General features: G+C 28.4%; 3 protein-coding genes across 7 annotated transcripts in view; 2 read left to right on the top strand and 1 right to left on the bottom strand.

Annotated features, from left to right (window-relative positions):
- The window catches only part of LOC100161409 (galactosylgalactosylxylosylprotein 3-beta-glucuronosyltransferase S), a 44,751-nt gene extending 33,717 nt beyond the window's left edge, over positions 1-11,034 (top strand). For both annotated transcript variants that reach the window (XM_008185739.3, XM_001947702.5), the window contains exons 3-7: positions 6,691-6,985; positions 8,906-9,180; positions 9,276-9,482; positions 10,264-10,405; positions 10,488-11,034. In XM_008185739.3, the coding sequence (XP_008183961.1) occupies positions 6,691-6,985; positions 8,906-9,180; positions 9,276-9,482; positions 10,264-10,405; positions 10,488-10,534 (966 nt within the window). In that variant the 3' untranslated portion in view covers positions 10,535-11,034. The remainder of the gene's footprint in view (positions 1-6,690; positions 6,986-8,905; positions 9,181-9,275; positions 9,483-10,263; positions 10,406-10,487) is intronic.
- Positions 10,881-16,631, bottom strand: LOC100165508 (7-methylguanosine phosphate-specific 5'-nucleotidase). The gene is made up of 8 exons (XM_008185738.3): positions 15,855-16,631; positions 15,614-15,711; positions 15,415-15,513; positions 15,272-15,341; positions 13,791-14,013; positions 11,490-11,748; positions 11,280-11,402; positions 10,881-11,191 (listed from the first exon to the last, which is right to left on the bottom strand). The coding sequence occupies exons 2-8, from the start codon at positions 15,629-15,631 to the stop codon at positions 11,051-11,053; spliced, it is 933 nt and encodes a 310-aa protein (XP_008183960.1). The 5' UTR covers positions 15,632-15,711; positions 15,855-16,631; the 3' UTR covers positions 10,881-11,050.
- A 3,310-nt stretch (positions 16,632-19,941) lies between these two features.
- Positions 19,942-21,488, top strand: part of LOC100159364 (AT-rich interactive domain-containing protein 4B) — an 11,886-nt gene continuing 10,339 nt past the window's right edge. For 2 of the 4 annotated variants that reach the window (XM_008185741.3, XM_001947763.5), the window contains exon 1: positions 19,942-20,367. The gene's annotated coding sequence lies outside the window, so the exon portion shown is untranslated. The other 2 variants (XM_008185740.3, XM_029485887.1) reach the window with 2 other exon arrangements.

The following is a 21,488-nucleotide window of genomic DNA, read 5'->3' as shown; positions in this document are numbered from 1 at the left end:
TTTCCTAAAAACTTTTGATAGTTTTTGAATTTTTTAAAAAAAAAAATCGAATATTATGTTATTCAATCAGAATTTCCATACTTATTACTGTAAGAAAATTGTATTTAAATATATTGATTTTCCACGGAGATACTAAGGGTGATACGGGACTTCTGGGACAAACTGTATAATAGAATAGAATCTAAAATCAATGTTTTAAGTTTATCTGCAGCTTTTTTTTTACCAACCGAGAATCGTAAAATCTACTATAATATTACATTATAACCTTCAAAATCTTCTTTCTACCATTTGTTTTATATAGATCAAGAAAAAAATTCTATCCTATTAAAAGAATAAACCGTCCCATCTGACCACATTTTTCAACTATATCTACGTAAATTGATATAAACTTATATTCCAACATAAACAACTCACCTACCTTGCTTAAGTATGCTAATTATTTTAATAACATTTAAAGAACCATGGAGCTAAAAAAATGACTTTAGTTTAATATTAAGATAATTAATTAATACAAATAACGGTGGTACTGAAATGTGTATAATATGTCGATTTGTTGAGATGCTAGAGCCCAAGAGAGATAGCCACATGACGTCACGCGGTCTAGGCTATTTATTTATATTTTTTGTTGTATTTTAATTTAACATAATTTTTAACATTACAATTATCATAAGTCTGTGGGTATTCATAAAATATGTTGGTGCACGTTTTGTCGTTTTACTAAATTTAAATGTACGTAATTAATTAGTGGCTTACTCTTTTGGCTCTAGCGCCTCAACGAATCGACGTATACACATTTTAGTACCGCAATAAATTAATTAAGCCAAAATAATTTTTTTTCATAGTTATTTACTTCAACGTACATTATATTATATTATTCATAAAATATAATAGGTACGTTATGCAATAAACACAATACACTGCAGATCTACCTTAATAAGTATTTTTAAAATATATTAATACTACACCCAGCGGTAACCAAGCTAATTGCTATACCTAAAAAATAATCAAAAATACAGACATGTTCTTACTCCTGTTTGAATATTATACCTAGCAAATATTGACCACATTGTCGTACACATGACTTAATAATTTCTTAATGTTAAGAATTAATATTACCATATGATAAAATATATTCATGCGTAGGTAATTGTAATAATTGATATTAATCTCTTTAAATTTAAAGTAAAATACTGAGATGGCAGCCAAAATTAAAAAAAAAATCTTGGAAGTGGATAACGCTCTGCTGTACATAAGGTATCTAGAGGAGTCACTGTAATGGGTATGTTAATTTAAATTCAGTGATATAAAATAAATGTATACGAAAAACGATTCTAAGCTAAGACGGTCTGTTAGCCTATATTACTAAGTATATTTTATGATATTGTAATTAAGGGGCTCCAGCCTATCAAGTTTTAAAGAGTACTATTTAGGCAATTCACATGGCATGAATATTTTGGCTATGTACTCACATATAGATGAGTTGTATATGAATATTTATAGTGTGTGTTTCCGAGAATTGCTGTAATGTCGAGTTGGACAACCACCGCCGGATGCAACTATCGTACGCGCACACAAATGTCAATACTTCGCAAAAAATTAAATATATTAATTCTTGTTTGCATAAATATAAAAACTACTAAAAGAGGTAGTAAATTAAACTATCTTCCTGAAGTTTGATTGTAATTTCGAAAAAGTGGTTGATTATAAAAGCTTCTAGACTATGCTCTTTAGGAATCACTTTTTTGATTTAAAATCATATGTGCTCAAAATAAATACAAATCTAATGCAATAATTTTTTGGAATTTTTTAAAAAAAAATCTTAATTTGAAGGGCCTTTAAAAATTTAAAATTTAAAATTGACTTCATAAAAATCTTAGATATTTTGTCAAAGAGTTAATACATGAATAAAAAAATTAAAATCAGATATTTTGAATTATGTATAATTTAAAACTGCTTATTGGTCTAAAACGTATGAAAAATACATATGCTGCTATCCCCTTAAAGTAATATATTATTTTACTATTAGGCATTAATAGGTTAAACTAATTTTTGGCGAAAAAATTGCTTTTGAAAATCTCATTGTGTTTTTAAAATATAATAATATATTTTAAAAACTTCAAGTACCTACCTACAATTATTAAATATCCATAAAAAAACTTTGTTTATATATTTTTTAGATTTTTTGGTTACACTATGAAATATTTATAAGATAAATAATTAAAATAAATAATAAATAAATATTTATATAATATTTATAATTATCTCGATGTACCTACACAGACACATAGAAATAACACACATTGTGAAAAATACATTCATCGTTCCGCACAGAATCTAAAGTATTAATTGTATTTATTATAGCTGTATAATATATTTTATATTTTTACAGAATATTTTATATAGTAACTTTCTGAAATGTTATTAGATAATTAGGTTATTCAATACATTTAACCAAGATTGAAACTTTTAGACAAATAAAAACTTAATATAAATAAATAATTTATGTTCTACAGTTTATAACGGCTCCTTATTTATATGACGTACATGCATATACCAGATGCACGTGTGGTCCTCTTCAGTCATACACATGAGTTGTGACTTCTGAGACAAAAAACCACAAAATAATGAGTATTCCTGTGCACGTTATTAACGTCTGTGTAGTGTGTACTGCGTAAACGCGAGGGAGTGCTCAACTATTTACTCACTCAACACACCTATAATACGTTATGTACTACGCAAACAATCACACGACACACACGTACAAACAGAAAATTGCCTATATTAAACTCCTTAAAAACATTTAGTATTGACTATCGAATCCTATTGATATTTTTAGTTAGTGATTTTTGGGTACCTGCAGATTTAATAAAATAAATAGTTGCCTAAATCTAATTTTTAAGCGAATTTAGTATTATGCTTGGTATTCTATAGATAATTTTACGATTAATGATAGTACCTACCACACTCATAAAAATACAATTTTACCTACTATTCAATTTTTAAATGTGAATAAAATATTTTTTATTCACAATTAGACATAATAAATAATAAATATAAAAAAAGTCCATGCACTATGTTTAATGATTAAAAAAGATTTTTTTCAAACTGCTAAATTTTCTAAGTACTTAGTTGACATTTTACCTAGATGGATGTCAGCCATCATTATTAGAGTCCTCATAAGGACACTCAAACTTAAAATGTTAAGTTCTAAGTCATAAATTACTCAAGGTACTCCAAGTAACTAAAGCTCCTACCCAGATTTCCATATAAGCAATTAAAAAACTGCATATTATGTATTTAATGTTTTCTTTATATTAAAAATATAATTTTCAAATAAATATTTCATACTCTTTTTTAATCTATAAAAAAGTGTTGAAACTTCTAATTTTTTTCTTTATAGTGATTTTGGCATATGTATAATCTATAGTTTATACTATGTATAAAGTTGTCACTTGTCAGTTAGTTGGTGTACGTACTTCAGTGCTTATATAGGTACTTACCTAATAAATAGGTATTTTTACATAATGTTTACAGTTACAGTTACAGTAGGTACATCAGTATATTTAACTACCTAATACCTAAATAGTAGGTACAGAAAACTATATTATTAATTTTAGGTCATTATGACTTTGGTTGCAATAATTATTTATACTTTATATATCTAAAATACATTAATACCATATTGTTATTATTAATATAAAACTGTAATATTTAACGATATATTTTTTTAAATTTATTATTTTAATATTGTATTGACTCTAATACATATCTATTTATACAGTCGACTTTTGGAAACTCGAACCTTGATAACTTGAAATTCTCGATATATCGAACAAATAAAATTCCCCTTCAATAACTATATCACATTAAATTTTGATAACTCGACAATTTTAGTTAGTCGAATTTTTTTCCCCTGTGAACTTCAATTTACCGGGAGTCAACTGTACATATATAATAATATAATAGGTATCAGATACCTAATGTTCAATCATTCAGTTAATATTTGATTTTTTCTTACATCATACTACAAACATACATAAATACTTATTATACTGATATTTGTAATTAAATAATGATAATAATAATTATAATTATATTAATTCTACGGTGACCATCAATAAGATTCCAAAACATCGCCATAATTGTAAAATTAAAATAGTTTGCAGCGAACAACCAGTTAAAAATCTCAATAGAAAATTAATGTTTATGAAAAAAATATTAATTATATTAGAAGTCTTACAAGTCAACATATACCTACATATTATCATTATAAATAGAAAACAAATAATAATTACTAAAAATGTGAAAAAAATATTTCAATAATAATTATTAATTGTATTGCTATATTTTATTATAAGCATTCTTTCACTAACTACGCCTGATTGTTATATAAGTCGTGACAAAAATATAGGTCGTATTTATTACTACTTCATAATAATGTGGACGTTATAAACAAATTTTAATTGAAAAAAAAGAGATCTAATTAATTTTTAGACTCACGTATTTTGGGGATTTTTCGTTTTAAACTTAAATCTAGACCGTATTGCCGTATTTGTATATAATATATTAATTTTACATTAAAAAAAAAAATAAAGGAAATAGGTTCTATCCACACTATTTTAATATTTCATACACTTGCCTAGCTAACTTTGGGTGATTTTAATTAATTATTTCCATATTATATAATTCAATGGCGTACCTAGCCAGGATTTCTCTTTGGGAGGGGGTGCTGATAGTTTGTTATATGGGTGAGGTACAACTAGGGCCCCCCTACATAAGTGGTAACTGAGACTCAACTTATTCAACTAAATATTTATATGATCGATGTTTTAATTTTTTTTTTCATAAAATTACAATGGTCTTTCAATTGTGTCCAACTTTGCATTATCTGTGAATTATCATAATCTGTTGACTGTTCCTTTCACGTCCTACCACAAAAAACAAATTATTTACAAAATTGACAAAAAAATAACGTGCTAGGTACCTACAACTAAAATTGTCCGTAATTAATGTAATAGTCAATAGATAACGACTAAATTCAATAAAATAATATGTCTGGATGTCAGCGCAATATATTTTGATTTCTCTCTCAGACACACGCGCAGATAAAAACAATTCACCTAAAATCGTTTTTTGAGTTATCTTGGTTTAAAATTGCCTATTGCAAAAATTATAGAGGATATTAATATTTTTGACATACTCGTATCGGTTCTATATTTTATTATTATTCTACTTTCAAAATAAAATAAAAAAAAATGTTGTAAATTTAAATGATGTTTAATTGTTATGAGACAATATTGAGACTAACCGATATGTCATGCACTAAAAAATATTTTTCTCTAACGTTTTTGTAATGGGTAATTGTACTCTAAGATTACTCAAAACCATTTAAAAAATGATTCTACGTAAATGTGTTTTGTCTATGTTGCGCGTGGGCAATATGATGGAGAAAACAAACAGTGCGCTGACATCCTATTGTAATAATATAATAATATAATGGAGACAAAGGGAAATGATTGATGACAATTTTACATGTTACCTGACAACAAAAATATTGTAATAACTGTTTTAAATATTTATTACTTATAATATTTTACTGGAGGTTGCAGCTGCCCTACTGCGAGACCTACCTAGTGATGATAGTCTGTTGTAGTAGGTACTGATAAATATTAAATATTATACCTACCTATATAGCCTATAATAGATACCTAATATACAAATTTAGAAAGTATAACCGCAGCTAAATCATAATCAGTAATAATATTACGATAAGTGGGTTGTGGACCACTTGTGTCCGTTGTGGGTACCTACTTGTTTAAAAACAAAATCCCAAATTTAATCTTACCAATTTATAAAATATAGCTAAAAATACGAGTTCTCGGCAGACGGCTTTTGTAGGTTTCTTTTTCCGTTAAAATAAACAAAACCCGTCGAAGTCGCTCTGTTATTTATGCGTATAATAGAGCGCATAGGCGTCCATTGCGGATGTGTTAAATTTGAATGCAAAGTTATCAAATCATTGTACAACGTACCTATACAAAATACGATTCTGAGCGGTGGAGTTTTGCCTGCCTGCCTACCTATAGGCTATATTAGTTATTTCTAAGAATATTTCATTATAGGTATAAATTATACTAATACGGCAGTTGAACTAAATTTAACGAAAGATTTCAAGTCCCTATGAATAATAAATAAGTAATTAAAAGTACCTAGTTATAGGTACCAACCTATTAGTTTTTTTTTCGTTTAAATATCCAATTTCGTAAGAATTTAAATTTGAAATGTGTTAAAAAATCGTGCATAGGTACTATGCATTTTTGAGATTTTTAGGTTGCTATTAAAAAAGTTATGAGGAACCAACTCATTAATAAATTTTCAAGTATTTGCTATTCAAATTGAAAATGTTATGAATTTTAAACTATACAATAATTTGCTAATATTATGATGATTTTGAAGAATTCTTTTAATTTTTGATATTTTTTAATTTGTTAAATCCTGAAAGTGCAACTTATATGTGGAGCTTAGTATTAAATTATCAACATGAGTCATGAGATATAGGTAATTTAATATATTATAGGTACAAGTATTTCGTTCCGTCCAGAATCTAAAAATAATTTACCGTAGAAGAGGCAATTGGAAGGACAATTTGTGACGATGGTAATAATTATTTATTTGTTTTTATTTTTGCAGGACAGATTTAGCCGCCATCGTCGACAAACAGTCGACAGCACAAGCAGTACCGTCGATAAAAACCCTGGAAATAGATACAGTTACAATGGGGAGAGTGAAACTGCCCGTAACGGTGACAGAGGGAACGATACTACTCTCATTTATTTCATTACGCCTACATATCCACGGAGAGAGCAAATTGCCGAGCTCACCAGATTGGGTCAGACACTAATGCATGTCTCCCGACTTTATTGGATAGTAGCTGACGACCGACCCGACTGCAGTCTACAAATAATGAACCTACTGCCAGATTTCAGTGAGAATAATGTTCAATAATATGTGCTTAGTTACCTGTAGACTATACAGTTGAACCTACGTAGAATATGTCCCAAAAGTCCCTTATCACCCTTAGTATTACCTTGGCAAATATATTATTTAAATGCAGTTTTTTTTTGCAATAATAGGTACCTAATATAGAAATTATAATTGAATGGCTTAAGACTCAATTTTTTTCAAAAATCAAAAATTTCAAAAAAACTATTACGCAGTTAAGTTTTTTTTTTAATTTTCAAGATATCCATTTTCTTGATCATATTTTTAAAAACAGTTTAAATAAAAAAAAATCAACCTATAGTTAAAGAAAATTAAGTTTTTGAATTCATTATAATAATAACTAGTACCTAAGGTCCGTAAGCAATTAAATGATTTAATCAACCTCTTTGGGAACGCGATTTTTTTTATGACAATCTGTAAATATCTAATTATTAGTGGAACTTAGGAAAAATGTATTAACTGTGCAACTTTATAACTAGAAAATAACGAAATGTTATCTGTTTCGAAAAATCAAGACATTAATCTGTCCTACCAAACACTTTCTGACGGTTTTTGACGATCCCTATATTATTATTATTAATATTAGTACTATATTTGTTGACGGAAAAAACTCTATTTACAAAACAATATAAAATTTTGTAGCTCGTCTGCAACTTTCATTATTTCTGGAGTAGGTAGGTGACATTTTATCATGTCGATGTAATCATGAACAACTTTACACTGTACAGAAAACGTATAAATCATTTTTAAATGTAAAACAAAATAGGTAGGAACGATTGTACGAAGTAGATTGTCATCAAAATAATCAACGAGATTGAATAAACCATGTCACTAGTGGTTTGCTAACATAACTATTATGCTTACAAATCTAACGACTTAATTTACTTAAACTTGGTAGATTTTCAATCAAATTTAATATAATTTTTTTTTTAACTATTTTAAAAAATATGATCAATAAAATAGCAATCTTGAAAATTTTATAAAGTTAACTGCATAAAATTGTTTTTAAATTTGGGAAATAAAAAATTTGAATCTGATACCATTGAATTAGAATTTCCATATTTATTACTGTAACAATATAGGTACCTAATTTTAATATAGGTATTGATTTGCTATGGATATACAACATTGATACTGGACTTTTGGGACAACGGTACACTACCACCTAGAGGCTAGAATACTGTTACTTTTATCGTTTTACAACTGATGTGGATACTGGGTCGGTTCGGACAGACCCCAACTCAGTGGTCGATTTAGAAAGCAGCCAAGAAAATATAAAATTAATGTTCGCAATAATTCTTTTACAAACCTCAGTTACTCTACTATATTATTATTTAACCAACATAATAATATTTCATTAGCAACCATCAAAACAGATATTTGGAACATGCATTCCAGTATAGGAGACTTTTTAATTTTTTCTAACTGGACCTTTGAAGCTTGAAAATGCATAAAATTATTAAAATTAAAAAGAAATATACCTACCGGTTAGGTTTTAAAGTACCTTGTACCAACCTAATTAAGTACTAGAGTACCCGGTACCTACGCGTCCCTTTATAGGTGCCTATAGGCTACAATAAAAAAAAAGATTTTTTTTTAAAAATCCACAAAGTGATTATAATAATGATAATACACTGAATACTTATGATGCACAGTTTTTTTTAAATTTATCATTAGAAAATAGACATAATACATTTATATTTGATATTATGTAGGTGCATACTACACATATTATTATGAATCATATAGGTAACCTAAATATGAAGGGTGGCCAAGTGGAAATTTTGACCACATGCCCACATGTTCATCCTTGCAACCAATATTAATACTTATAGAACTTACAATATTCAGCATTTTATTGTTTATTGTTAAATGTTGATTTATTTCAATTATTTTTTATCAGGCATTCCTTACACGTATATTGCCAGCCCTATGCCATCGATATATAAACACAACCCCAACGCCATGCCCCGTGGTGTTTCCAACCGTAGAGCTGCTCTCAACTGGATAAGACTGAACCACAACATTAATGACTCGAACGCTGTAATTTATTTTGGCGACGATGACAATACGTTCCATCTGGACCTTTTCAAGGAAATACGTACCACAAAGAAAATATCAATGTTCCCGGTTGGCTTGGTCGGAGAGTATGGTGTTAGTTCACCAATTATTGATAAAGTTAGTTTATTATAATTTCTCAACCATATTAGCTAGACTATACAATTATACAAATATTTGCATTAATTACTTATTAATCCTTAATTGATGTTAAGGGAAAAGTAGTTGGCTTTTTTGATAGCTGGCCAGCAAAAAGAAAATTTCCTGTGGACATGGCTGGATTTGCTATTAATGTTCAACTTTTATTCAAATATCCTTATGCTACTATGCCATATAAAGCGGGTTTTGAAGAAGACCGCTTTTTATCAGCACTGGCTATTCGATTAGACGAAATTGAACCAAAAGCAGAAAATTGTACCAGGGTATGTATCAATGATAAATTACACATTAGTTACATATAAATCTTTGATAGATATTTTATATCTAATCTGATCAACTTGGAACTGGAGAGTATATTTTTATTTTGCTTTGATATAAAATGTATTTAATGATATAGAATGAGCTTAAATATTACTGTAGGCTAACATAAAAAAAAAATAATAATTAAATTTAATAAATCTATTGCAAAATATAGTTAAATTATTAACAGTATAGGCAGTTATTTATTTATTTTTAGCTTCTAATACTTAAATTTATTTGAACAACTTTCTTGTGTTTACCAATTTTATACAATTTTCTATCCTTGAAGATCATTTGTTTATTTTACTTTTATTTCAACATAAATTTTGTTTTGTGTTTGTGTTTTTATCAATTCAAACCAAAGTAAAAATTATAAAATGTTTGACTATGCCTACCTATATTGTGTAGTTTATTTGGAAAGTAATTATTAAGTAAATGTAAATAGTTTATTTAATTAGCAAGCTATGCGAATTATACAGTGTGGGGCGTGGTTACTTCCTTATCTGAATAAGGAAAATAAGGAAGTAACCATGTCCCACCCTGTATAAATGCAGAGAAATATTATTATATATTATAAACAGGATAGAAATATTGAGTATTTTTTGTCATAAAAAAATTAGTTTAGTTTGTCAGTCACCGTTACAGTTTGGTTATTTATTTAAATTATTTAACTTTTGTCATATTCTTACAATATTTGTTCTCATATCAAATTATTTCTATAATAACATACACACATTGTCACAGATTTTAGTTTGGCACACTCAGACAGCAAAGAAACCTAAGCCAATAGTTATGGTCAGATCCAAAGCAACATTGCCTGGTTCACTTGCTACTCTACTTGATCAAGTGACTATGTTAGGTATAGGCGGAGTGAGCGAAACCACAGGTGGGTCAAAAAAGTTATATATAATTTTTAGTTTTTAAGTATATTATAGTCCATGAGTAATTATTTGTTTAATTTATTTTAGGTGTTCGCAGTTATATGACGAAAAATGGTAATATTTTTAGGGTATAACCTAATATCACCTCATATTTTTAAAAAATATTTATGTAAAATGTTTAATTAGATAAAGTGTAGTATAATTTATAGTACATAATATTATAAGATTTTACTTTATTTCTTTTAATTTGTATTGTTACGTATGATATTTTTGTTTTCATTTATATATTTTGTTGTTGTTGAAGTCATTATATTATAATATTGTTCATATATTTTTTTTTTTTTATGTGTGAGTAATTTTAATACTATAAATAATCAATTTTAAGTTTCAACACAAAATACTTTTGATATACAATAATAATTTTGTTTTATAGCCAATTGATAGCTTCACTATTAATTTTAATTTTAAATTATGAATCTATTGAATAATAATTATTTTAGTTTATTTTCTAAGATAGATGTTATAACAGATTAGATTCAGTATTTCATAACTATGTAAAATGTAAATAATACATATATATATTTGATTTTTATCACTATATAAAAACAGTGATAATAATAATTAGTAATATCCACTTTGTTGTTTCTTTATTATCTTTTATTAGATGGCATTGATTTTACTCCGAATATTTCATCCAATAAATAATTTAGCAATCCCATAGTTTGATCTTGAACCAAAACTATGTCAAAAGCAAGTTTATATTGCTGCAAATATCCATCCTCGTGTTCCATCTGTAATTATTAATGTAATATATTTATACTATATTGAAAAATAATATTTATTCTTATTTTTTATGATAGATAAAATATATGCTATTACCAAATTGGCGTTTAAAAATCCTATACGTAGTACAGTATCGTATTGGATACCCCCATCCATATTTGCATCTCCTAACGAATCACCTAAAAGGATAACATTGGATCTTCCACTTAAATGTGTATCCTGAAAAGTGAAAAAAATATACAGTATACAACATATACTTTATTATGTTATATTTTACAAGTAATTATTATTTGTTGTTCGTTTTACATTTTTGTGTGAATCAATGTATGCATGTTCATTTTTGTTGAATACGTGTATGAGTTTTTCTCCTTTGAATCCTTCAATTGTGGATAAGCCATTATTATCTTTAGACATTTTTAAAAAATTTGACACTACTGATACATTATCAGTAAACAAATTTTCATGCATTAGTATCAGTTCAACAACATCACCAATGCCAGCAGACAATACAATAATTGGTATTTTTTTGTTGAATAATTTGTTAAATGCTTCAGCACTCCCATCTCTAAAAAAAAATATTTGAATATTTAAAATTTAAAAAGAACATATAGGTAAATTTTTATATTTTACTATTGTTAATAATATGTATTGTTATAAATTATAATAATTTATGTATTATTAAAACAGACAATACAAAAAAAATACAGTTAAAAAACAAAAACTATTATTTTTAATCTATATAATAGATCAGAATCAGATTGTTACTATCAATAATGGTCAGAATAAACAAATTTATGTAGCAACTAATGTAAAGGAAATATCATTCATGTAAGAAATAATATTTCATTAGTATTATGCTTAAATTAAATAAATTGTTAAATATTTTAACTATAGTCCGGATTTATATTATTCTCTAAGAAACTTACAAATATTCTCTTAAAAATTAGAAAATTATATAAACATAATCATTAACCCTCAATATATGCTTAAAAATTTATTTGTTATTACTTTTTTTTTACAATAATGATGTAATAATATATTTGCACAATGGAATAATAATTAGTGCAATTATTGCTATATTATAGTAAGTTAAAATGGTGTCTTTTGTGTAAACCAGGGGTGTCCAACTCGCGGCCCGTGGTAGTTTTTAATGCGGCCCGCACATCAATTTAAAAACCATTAATTAAATGTATATAATATATTATATTACGCAAAAAAAATTATTTTAAGAATATAAAACTACAAAATATTAAACATCAAAAAAAGATAAACTTTGTTAGTATTGTATCTTTATTGGCTCCAATAGCAATATTCTGTGTCATTTATCAACAAAAATAATTTCTGCTTATTATTCGCTATAATAAAATTATAAAAAAATATATTGTTGTATTAATGTACAATAGAATATAATTTAATCATTCAATTTGAATGTATTATTATTAAAAAGTATGTGGCCCACAACAACTTCTACCCATATGATGTGGCCCAGTCTTCACAAAAGGTTGGACACCCCTGGTGTTAACGGTCCATCCATTGTTTTAAAAGGTATGTAAAATATATCGATTTTTATTTTATTAGGTTTTAAAAGCTTTAAAAACTTTTACATTTGATAAATAAATACATTGTTTTAATCAGTATAGATTAGGTGTAAAGATATACAATAACAGCAGAACAACATAATAGTACTATCACTGCATGTTTTTTTTTTAATCAAAATATTAAAAAAAATGTTTGGGAACCGTAATAATAAAATTAATTACAATAATTTTAAAAATGAAATAAATTAGCATTTTTTTTCTCACAATTTACAAAATATTCTGAAGTATGCAAGATAAACTAAATATTTCATGATCTAAGAAATATCCTTAAATATGTAAAAAAAAAACTTTTTCCTATGAACTTTGAGTTGAATGAATAGTCTACATTATTAACTGCCGTAAGGCTGTATAAATTCAGTAACAACATGTAAAATCATATAAATCTGGACTATAATAATTATAACAATGGTTTTATAAATAGTAGCATAAAAAGTTTAGTTGAAATTATACACTTTAATTTATGATTATAGAACTGAACCAGTATGGTGTTGTCCGTGATAAATTAAAAAATGTCAGTGGATTTAGCCTATCTCAAACTCTGTTAAATGTAAGCTACACATATTTTTAACACAGTAATATGGATAGTTTTAACAAAATATAAAATACAGACCTAAGTTGTGTACAATTATATTAATATCACTATTTTATTTTATATCACCAATCGCAACCATTTATAAACAAAAAATATTCGTTTTCTGCATTACAAAATCCCTGTCTTTCAAATTAACAATTAAAAAATCGGGTTCAAGGTGCACATTTTTGGGTATACACTATATGTGTTCTATATTATGTACCAAATTTCAGAACGATGAGAGTGATACGACTTGGTAGAGGATCGCTTACACACAGACAAATATTTATTTTTATTAATACATAGATGATTGATAAACTCGGTGATATTAATTAACTAAAATAGTATACTGTAATACTTTATGACACATGCGACTTGAAAGTGTAAAAACATTAAAAACTCCAATTAATTACATTGTAGCCAATGATTAAGAAATACCTAAGATGAAGGTCAGCTTTCTTGATAGATTTCATAATATCTTCATATTGGAAACACAGGCCTTTCAACAAAAGTTCACTTTGATGCCACCATTCTTCAATAAATGGTAACTTTTGTGCAACTGTCATTTGTGTGTTATCTTCGATTGGTCGATATTTTTGTAATAGTGTTCGCGCTTTTTCTTTATAATCTTCTGACAGACTGTTACACGCTTCAAAGACACCTATACAAGAAAAAATTGTAATTATTTATTTATTTTAAAACCTTTATTAGATTAATTAATGCTTATTAACAATTAATATTAGGAAAATCATATGTTTACTATAAGCAATAATTTATTGCATCGAATCTAAGTACCTACCAAGAATATCTGAAAATGATTTATTAGTGATTGTAAACAAAAACAGGTAAATATAACATAGGTAATATTTGATAAAGTATCTGATCTTTATGCATTTTATTTTCAAAACCTTTGAAGTATTAATCAATTTATAAAGTACATTATAATTTATGATTAAAATATAATATGCATTTAAATAACAATGTCAAACACTAACAGTAATAAAATACTGTTTTTTTCCATTAATTCATGATTTTATAACAACAAATTATTAAGTTTATATTTTGTATTATTTAAAAAAAAAGTTTAATGTATTACAATTTTACTTCCTAGTTTCTTATTTTATTTTTTATAAAATATAAATATAATCTTAAAAATGTTTAGTGTGTTTTATCACAGGACAAAGTTTAGTTAATATATTTTGGATAGCAAAGATTTCTGAAATTTGGCACTTATATTATTTTTTTCTCAGAAATAATAAAATGTTGCAATATTCTAATTGTTTATTGAATAAGATTAAAATATTAGGTACATTAGAAAAACAACTTATAGTTGTTACGGATAGAATACCAAGTTTCTTAATTCTTAGTATATGATGTAGATACTATGTATTACATTACTTCAATTTTTTATTAAATTTATTTTATTTTATAATTTATTTAACAATTACCTAAATATTTTAAGTTATTTAAATATAGTTTAGCTAGCATTAAAACATATTTTTTATCTAATGAAATTAGAATTTGTAGCAAACTTAAAATAAAACCTAAATTCTTAACATATTTTATAAACTGTATAATCTTAAAAATATACTAAAATTCTAACACATCTTAAAAATGTTAATATCTATAAAAAAATGTATAACTTATAATTTAATTTTTGTTCAGTGAAAAAAATCAGGCTAATAGATAAAATTCGGATAAAATTAAATATCAGAACTTAAATCAAATATTTGTAACATTAAGGGCCAGTTGTACCATCTCTGATTAAAGTTAACCAGAGTTTAATCGGCCAAATTTGCCCGGTTAAATATCTGTTATCAGCTGATTAAACTTAATCGAAGTTTAACTGTAGACGGTACAACTAGCCCTAAGTATAAAGGTATATTAAATAATATATTTGTTTTCAATTTTCAACTTACTAAAACTACTCATGGTTTGTTTATTGTTATACTCTGAAGTAGTTATGGTTCGATCGAAATCTGATATTATCTAGACATTAAGATATACAATAAATATATAGTATTAGTAGGTATATAATATTGCACAAAACAATATTAGGTACCTGTAATTTATCTGGGCCGCCCGACACCAGTTGTTTTATCTTTTCATTGACATCATTTTCACATCGGATATGAACTGTGGAGGCAAACTTTTGTTGGATCTACAGAAATACAAATAGGGATTATATTATATTAACAATAGATAGGTTACCTATCTAAAACGCAGTCGATAAGGCCAGATGAAAATTACACGAAACGTACCTCATCAGTGAACTTCATGGTTGAACAGGGACGTGAATCGAACGTGTGCAGTGTGTGAAATGGCTCAGGAGCGCTTTACACGAAAATCAATTAGGTACCTACAACAATAACACACAATTATTATTAATGTGTTATGAGAACGGTGTCGAGCAACAAGTGCACAATGTCCGTCACACAAAATGAAATAAACATTGTAACAACTCAACCGTGAGAAACCGCGGAGTTGGCGACAGTAACTTACTGTTTTAGTCAGTGACGACTGACCAAAGATCTCAACGATTGTCAGCGGTCGCGATTGTATGTTCGACAAGACGACTTTCGGCCTCTTCACGACGACGTCGATATCGTACGGCAATGCGACAATTAAGAATCAAAGGTGGCCGATAAAAATGTTATTGCAAGTACCTACCTACGTTGTAATACTATTGGAGATAATCGCACGACACGGTTGTCATTCGTCACGTAGTAGAAAAAATGACCGGGCAAATAACACCATAGATTATAGAATTAGCTACCTATTAACACCGGGCATTGGTACACTGTCCGTTCGTCACAATAACGTGGCAGAATGGCAGATAAGGCGACGAGATTGTGGCAAATGGCAATGTACGTCGTGACCCTTGCCTACTAACTTCCTACAATAACAATATATTCTAATACAAATTACTAATTAGGTATTATTGTATTAGTATAATATTAATTATAATCGTCGCTGCCGCCGTACAAAATACAAATGTATAATAGACCAGTGGCACAAAATATATTGGAGACTGCAGCTCGGGGGAAATACACGAGCGACATGGGATTGTTTTACATTTATGATTTAGGTATCCATTATGAGTGGATTGTGCATAGCTGAACAGTTACTGCTGATGCCATTCACTAAGAATTTTAGCTGTTGTTTGGCCTTTGGCATTGTTTTGCGATTAATAGTATAAATTTTCGGTAACGCTATGGAAATGATAAGGAAATTATTTGTTATTTTATCAATTTTATTGTTGCTATTGTGTCAAAATCGGAATTTTCTGAATTCACCATTCTCCACGTATTCGACAGTCGACACAACGTACAATACTTGAAATTTAAATACTGTAAAACATTCATATGCTTACATTATATAGTGCTCACTGCTTTGTATATTTTATTTATTATTTATCTCCCAGCCGCGTTATCAACATCGAAAATGGGCATATTGTTTAATGTCAATGATCGTCCACCACTTACATAATTAACGGACAATTGTATTGGTCTTATGACAATTTTTTCGCTTGAAAAAATGTAATACTTGGTATTTTTTTCACAATAGCATTTGAAAAAAATTACATTAAGATATCACTTGGTGGATCAGCTGCAATCGAGGCGAATTTAGGATGAGATAATAATATAGATACGATACAATTATATTATACGAATTGTGATCGGTTATAAACTATAACTCTGTTTAATAGCTCTGTATTTTTTAGCTAAGTGTTTTGAAAAATACTATTATAATATATAGTATTATCTATATTAGGTATTCAGTAGGTAATCAGTATTAAATGATATTATTAATACAATTTTGTCCTCACTTATTAAACAGCTATTTTTCGCGGGGACTAATACCTACCTAATAATATTGTTCTAAATTCAATAAACACACGGTTGTACGTTGTAGGTACCTAGATCGAAGATCATAGGAAACATTCATAGTATTACATACACTATGTTGTATCTACAACGGTGAAATATACCCAATGCGCAATGAGGCCTATTTCCCCTCGCTGTTCATTTTCCTCCAAAATAAAATAACGTTAGATATATAATATATACCTCTATATTTATTGCTATAGGCCATATTTACGAGTTACGACCTATTCCGATATAGTGGCTAGTGGTTTTGCATTTACTATATAGGTACAGGTAACCTACATATTATTAATTTATTATAGGTACAAGACAATTCTGTTTTAATAACTTATCCTCATTACCCATCTGAATAATATATATTATGATATCTAGTCTATTGAGTATTGATAATTTGTTTTTTAAGTTCTATCGTACACACCCGCGGGCCGCGGCTGACACGTAACTATGATAATATTATTATTATAATAATATACAAAGGTATAATGTTAGTTCAGTGGCTTACCTACCTAGTACTTACCTATTTATAAACGATTTATTTATGAGAAGCCGTGACTCGTGGGATTGTCTATAATTCTATTTTCTACCTAATACAAACTTACAAAGAAAGAATGCGTTCGATTGTAACTAAGAAGTTATTACTTACCTATTACCCATTTGCACTAACCTACTAGTTATTACTATTGGACGTATTAGCAGTTAGCACAGAACAATTATAGGCATATTGCATAATTTATTCCACTATTACATTTACATATTATTCATGTGTGTGTGTACCTTTATGTATAGCTATAATTAAAAATAATTATAAATATTAAATATAGACGGCTGACGCCGATCAAGAGCAAATAATCGAGTACAGACTGCAGTTAACAAATTTATATGAATGTCGAAATAGTAATATACATTATACATATTATTATTATATTATTTGTTGAAGCTAACGATCATTTATAGTTTTATTAGTAATTTATAAAAGGAATAGGTTGTTCCGTGGTATTATGTTCAAGGGAGCACGGCCGCGGCGATAACAATATAACATTAATGTTTTTATAATGATTTTTGACACAATGACATTCTTACAGTAAATATAATATTATACATTATGTATATTTTATAATTAATTATTCTACAGTTTCAAAACGAATTAAAAGTTAAAACACGTTTATTTTACATTCGGTTAACTTAATTTTAGGCGTATAAAAATGTGTTTTAAATATTTGTGTTGATATTTTCGTCAAAATACCTATGTAATAAGAATACGTATCAAAACGTTTTAATTCAACACGAATTTTAAAAATTTGATGAGTCATATAAAAATGAATAGTACTGACTACTGAATAGAAAAACAAATTACCTAACGAACTGCACTAACTGCTATCTAGTCACTCGAGTAGGCAATAGATTGTAAATCAGATAATATTAGGTACGGCGATATGAAAAATCGTTTGCCTATTTTATCTTATTTTTACCTACGATGTTCTCCATTATGATTTTCGGCAGATTGAACATATTTATCGCATAATAATGATTATTGTCAATAATATGTCCGTATGTGAATAAAAAAACATAAAAAATTCTTTAGGTTTTTTTTTTCAAATTGGTAGGAATTTGTAGGAATTCGTATTCAAACTTCCTCTGAAACCAAATTTTGTACACAAATACACAATACAACATGTATATAATAATACGAAAATAATATGTGTATACTGAATATCTATTAAAAATTGTATACCCCCCCCCCCCTTGAAAAAATCCTAGATAGGTACGCTACTGTAGCTTATAGGTCATAAGTGCAACATAATATTATTTCGCCGTCATATACTATAATACGTCGTATACTATAATATATAATAATATCATACTATCATGTCCCTATGTCATTATGTTTCTCAGTGGCGCAACCAGAATTCTGGGACGATGCTTATTTCTTTCTTAGTCAAAAAGCTTGAACATTTAATATAAACTTCCTCTGAAGTTGTTCTTACAGCAGTTTAATATTATCTTAAACATATTATGTGCTCAATGATTTTTTTGGTTTCAAATTTCGTCGAAATTGGATATTTAAACGATATTTTCTTCTGACACGAAACTTTTCATTATTAGGTAAATTACGTAATATACGTATTATCACCACTATTTACTATTATAGAGTATAAATGTATAATATTTCATAACACATAACATAACATACTATACATAACATCATAACATCTATGATAACATTACCTTAGATCATACCTTAGTATATTATATTATATTACTACTATGGATGTATCTACAGCGTATGTTTTTGTTGGTGATATAGTGGCGGGTCGCTAAATTAGGTGATCGATGTGAGCAAGCGCGATGCAACTCCTCGCATAATTATCCATAGGTACAATAGGTATCTGTGGATAAATATGCGAGAAGTCGCGTTGTGCATGCGCATATCGACCTAATACGGCGACTCGTTGCTGACATCGGCAACATTTTTTTGTATAGATTTAATACGCTGTGGCTCCATCCATAGTATAATATTAAGATCTGTAAAAAAAAAAGGTTAGGCAAGAACAATATTACATATGTAATTCATTACTATTATTGTTATTATTTTGTATACTGCGATAACGTTCCATACTCCTTGTATGTTTTACTTTCAAACCACGATTCTGGTAACACTGATAACAAAGAATGCATCGGCCGCGGCGAGTCGGACATGGCAGTGGCAGTTAGTGGTAGACGCGACTATGCCGCGATACCACTGTTGGAGGTAGTAGAGGTGTGTAGACGCCAGACAGTATCGCCATTCGCCGCATCGGTGCGAGAAACGTGTGTTTTGTTTGGTGTGAGCGCTAGACGCGTAGTACTCTTTTCACTCACTGATCGTGCCACTGCCATTTATTGTTATAGTGTTAAGTAGCGAGTGCCGACATTTTACTTTGTTGTTGATTTCGTGAATGACGTATGTCGATACGCTGTTTTTCCTTGAGCGGTCGCCATAAGCATTTTGTCATTTATCACAGCATTTTCAAGTGAGTTCCTTACGTGTGTGTGCCGGTGCACACTCCATATTAGTAATAATTACTATCTATCGCAAAGGTCTTCGGATACGATTTGTCGTTCATCGAATTGTGTCTGCTATTATTCAGGTAACATTATGTTGTTGACGTTTAATACACAGTTTCTCTTCTCTGCCCAATACAATCTCGCCACATTTGATTCACTTCACTTTGCTTTATTGGGCGCGCGCTTGCTGGTATTCCTGAAAACAAGTGTTTTTTCTCCTCGTTTCGAATACGCCCAGCGTACTGCCATCTGCTGAGTATTGAAAAAGAATGTTTGTCTTTTAGTTTTAGGTACCTTCTCTTCCATTATCACCACTGTTGTAGCGCAGATTGATCCCGTTTCAACAACTAGGTTTTTATTATTGTTAAATTGACTGAATTGTAGCAGACTTAATAGATATTCCAAAACATTTGCTTATTCTTTCATGTTCATAATAATTATTATCTATCGTAAAAGTCATTGGATTTGAGTTGCCATTTGTTGAATTTTGTCTACAATTATTCAGGTAATATTATGTTGTTGACATTTAAGCTGCTGTTTCTCTTCTCTGTGCCCAATACAAACTTACTATACTTAGCCTCACTTCTCTTTACTTTGCTTTATCGGGCACACATATGCTGGTATTTTTGTTATCTAGTATTTTTTCCCTTGTTTTTAATATGCCCAGGTACCTAGGGGCAGTGGCGTGCCGAACTGACAAGCAGACCCGAGGCAAACTATACAATTTGATCCCCCTCCCCACCACCAACAGTTTTTTCACTATTTTTTTTTATTATTCAAAATAATAAATATTATTAAGTTTTTTTAGGTATAAGTTGCACATCTATACTAACACACCCACCCACCCACCCAAATTTCCCTTGAGGCAATTGCCTCAAAAAATGACTGTTCGGCACGCCACTGCCTAGGGGTGTATTGAGATAGATTATGTTAGGTACTGGGAAACAAATTCAAGGGCTCCAAATATGATATACTCGTTTCACTTGTAGTGCATTTATAAAATAGGTGTATACTTTACGACGCGTACTGGCCCACCAGGATACCAGGAAAATCCTAGTAGGCCTTTTAAAATTATAAGATCTGCGCCCCCAACCAAATAGGTACCAGTTTTAGTAAAATTCAGTAATTTAATTATTTTTAACAATTTTAATTGAATAATAGAGAAGATAAAAATTACATAAAAGCAAATAGTGAAATTCATTAC

Source organism: Acyrthosiphon pisum, chromosome X, assembly GCF_005508785.2.
Source record: "Acyrthosiphon pisum isolate AL4f chromosome X, pea_aphid_22Mar2018_4r6ur, whole genome shotgun sequence".
NCBI classification, from domain to species: Eukaryota; Metazoa; Arthropoda; class Insecta; order Hemiptera; family Aphididae; genus Acyrthosiphon; species Acyrthosiphon pisum.
This window is presented reverse-complemented; position numbering and strand designations above follow the sequence as displayed.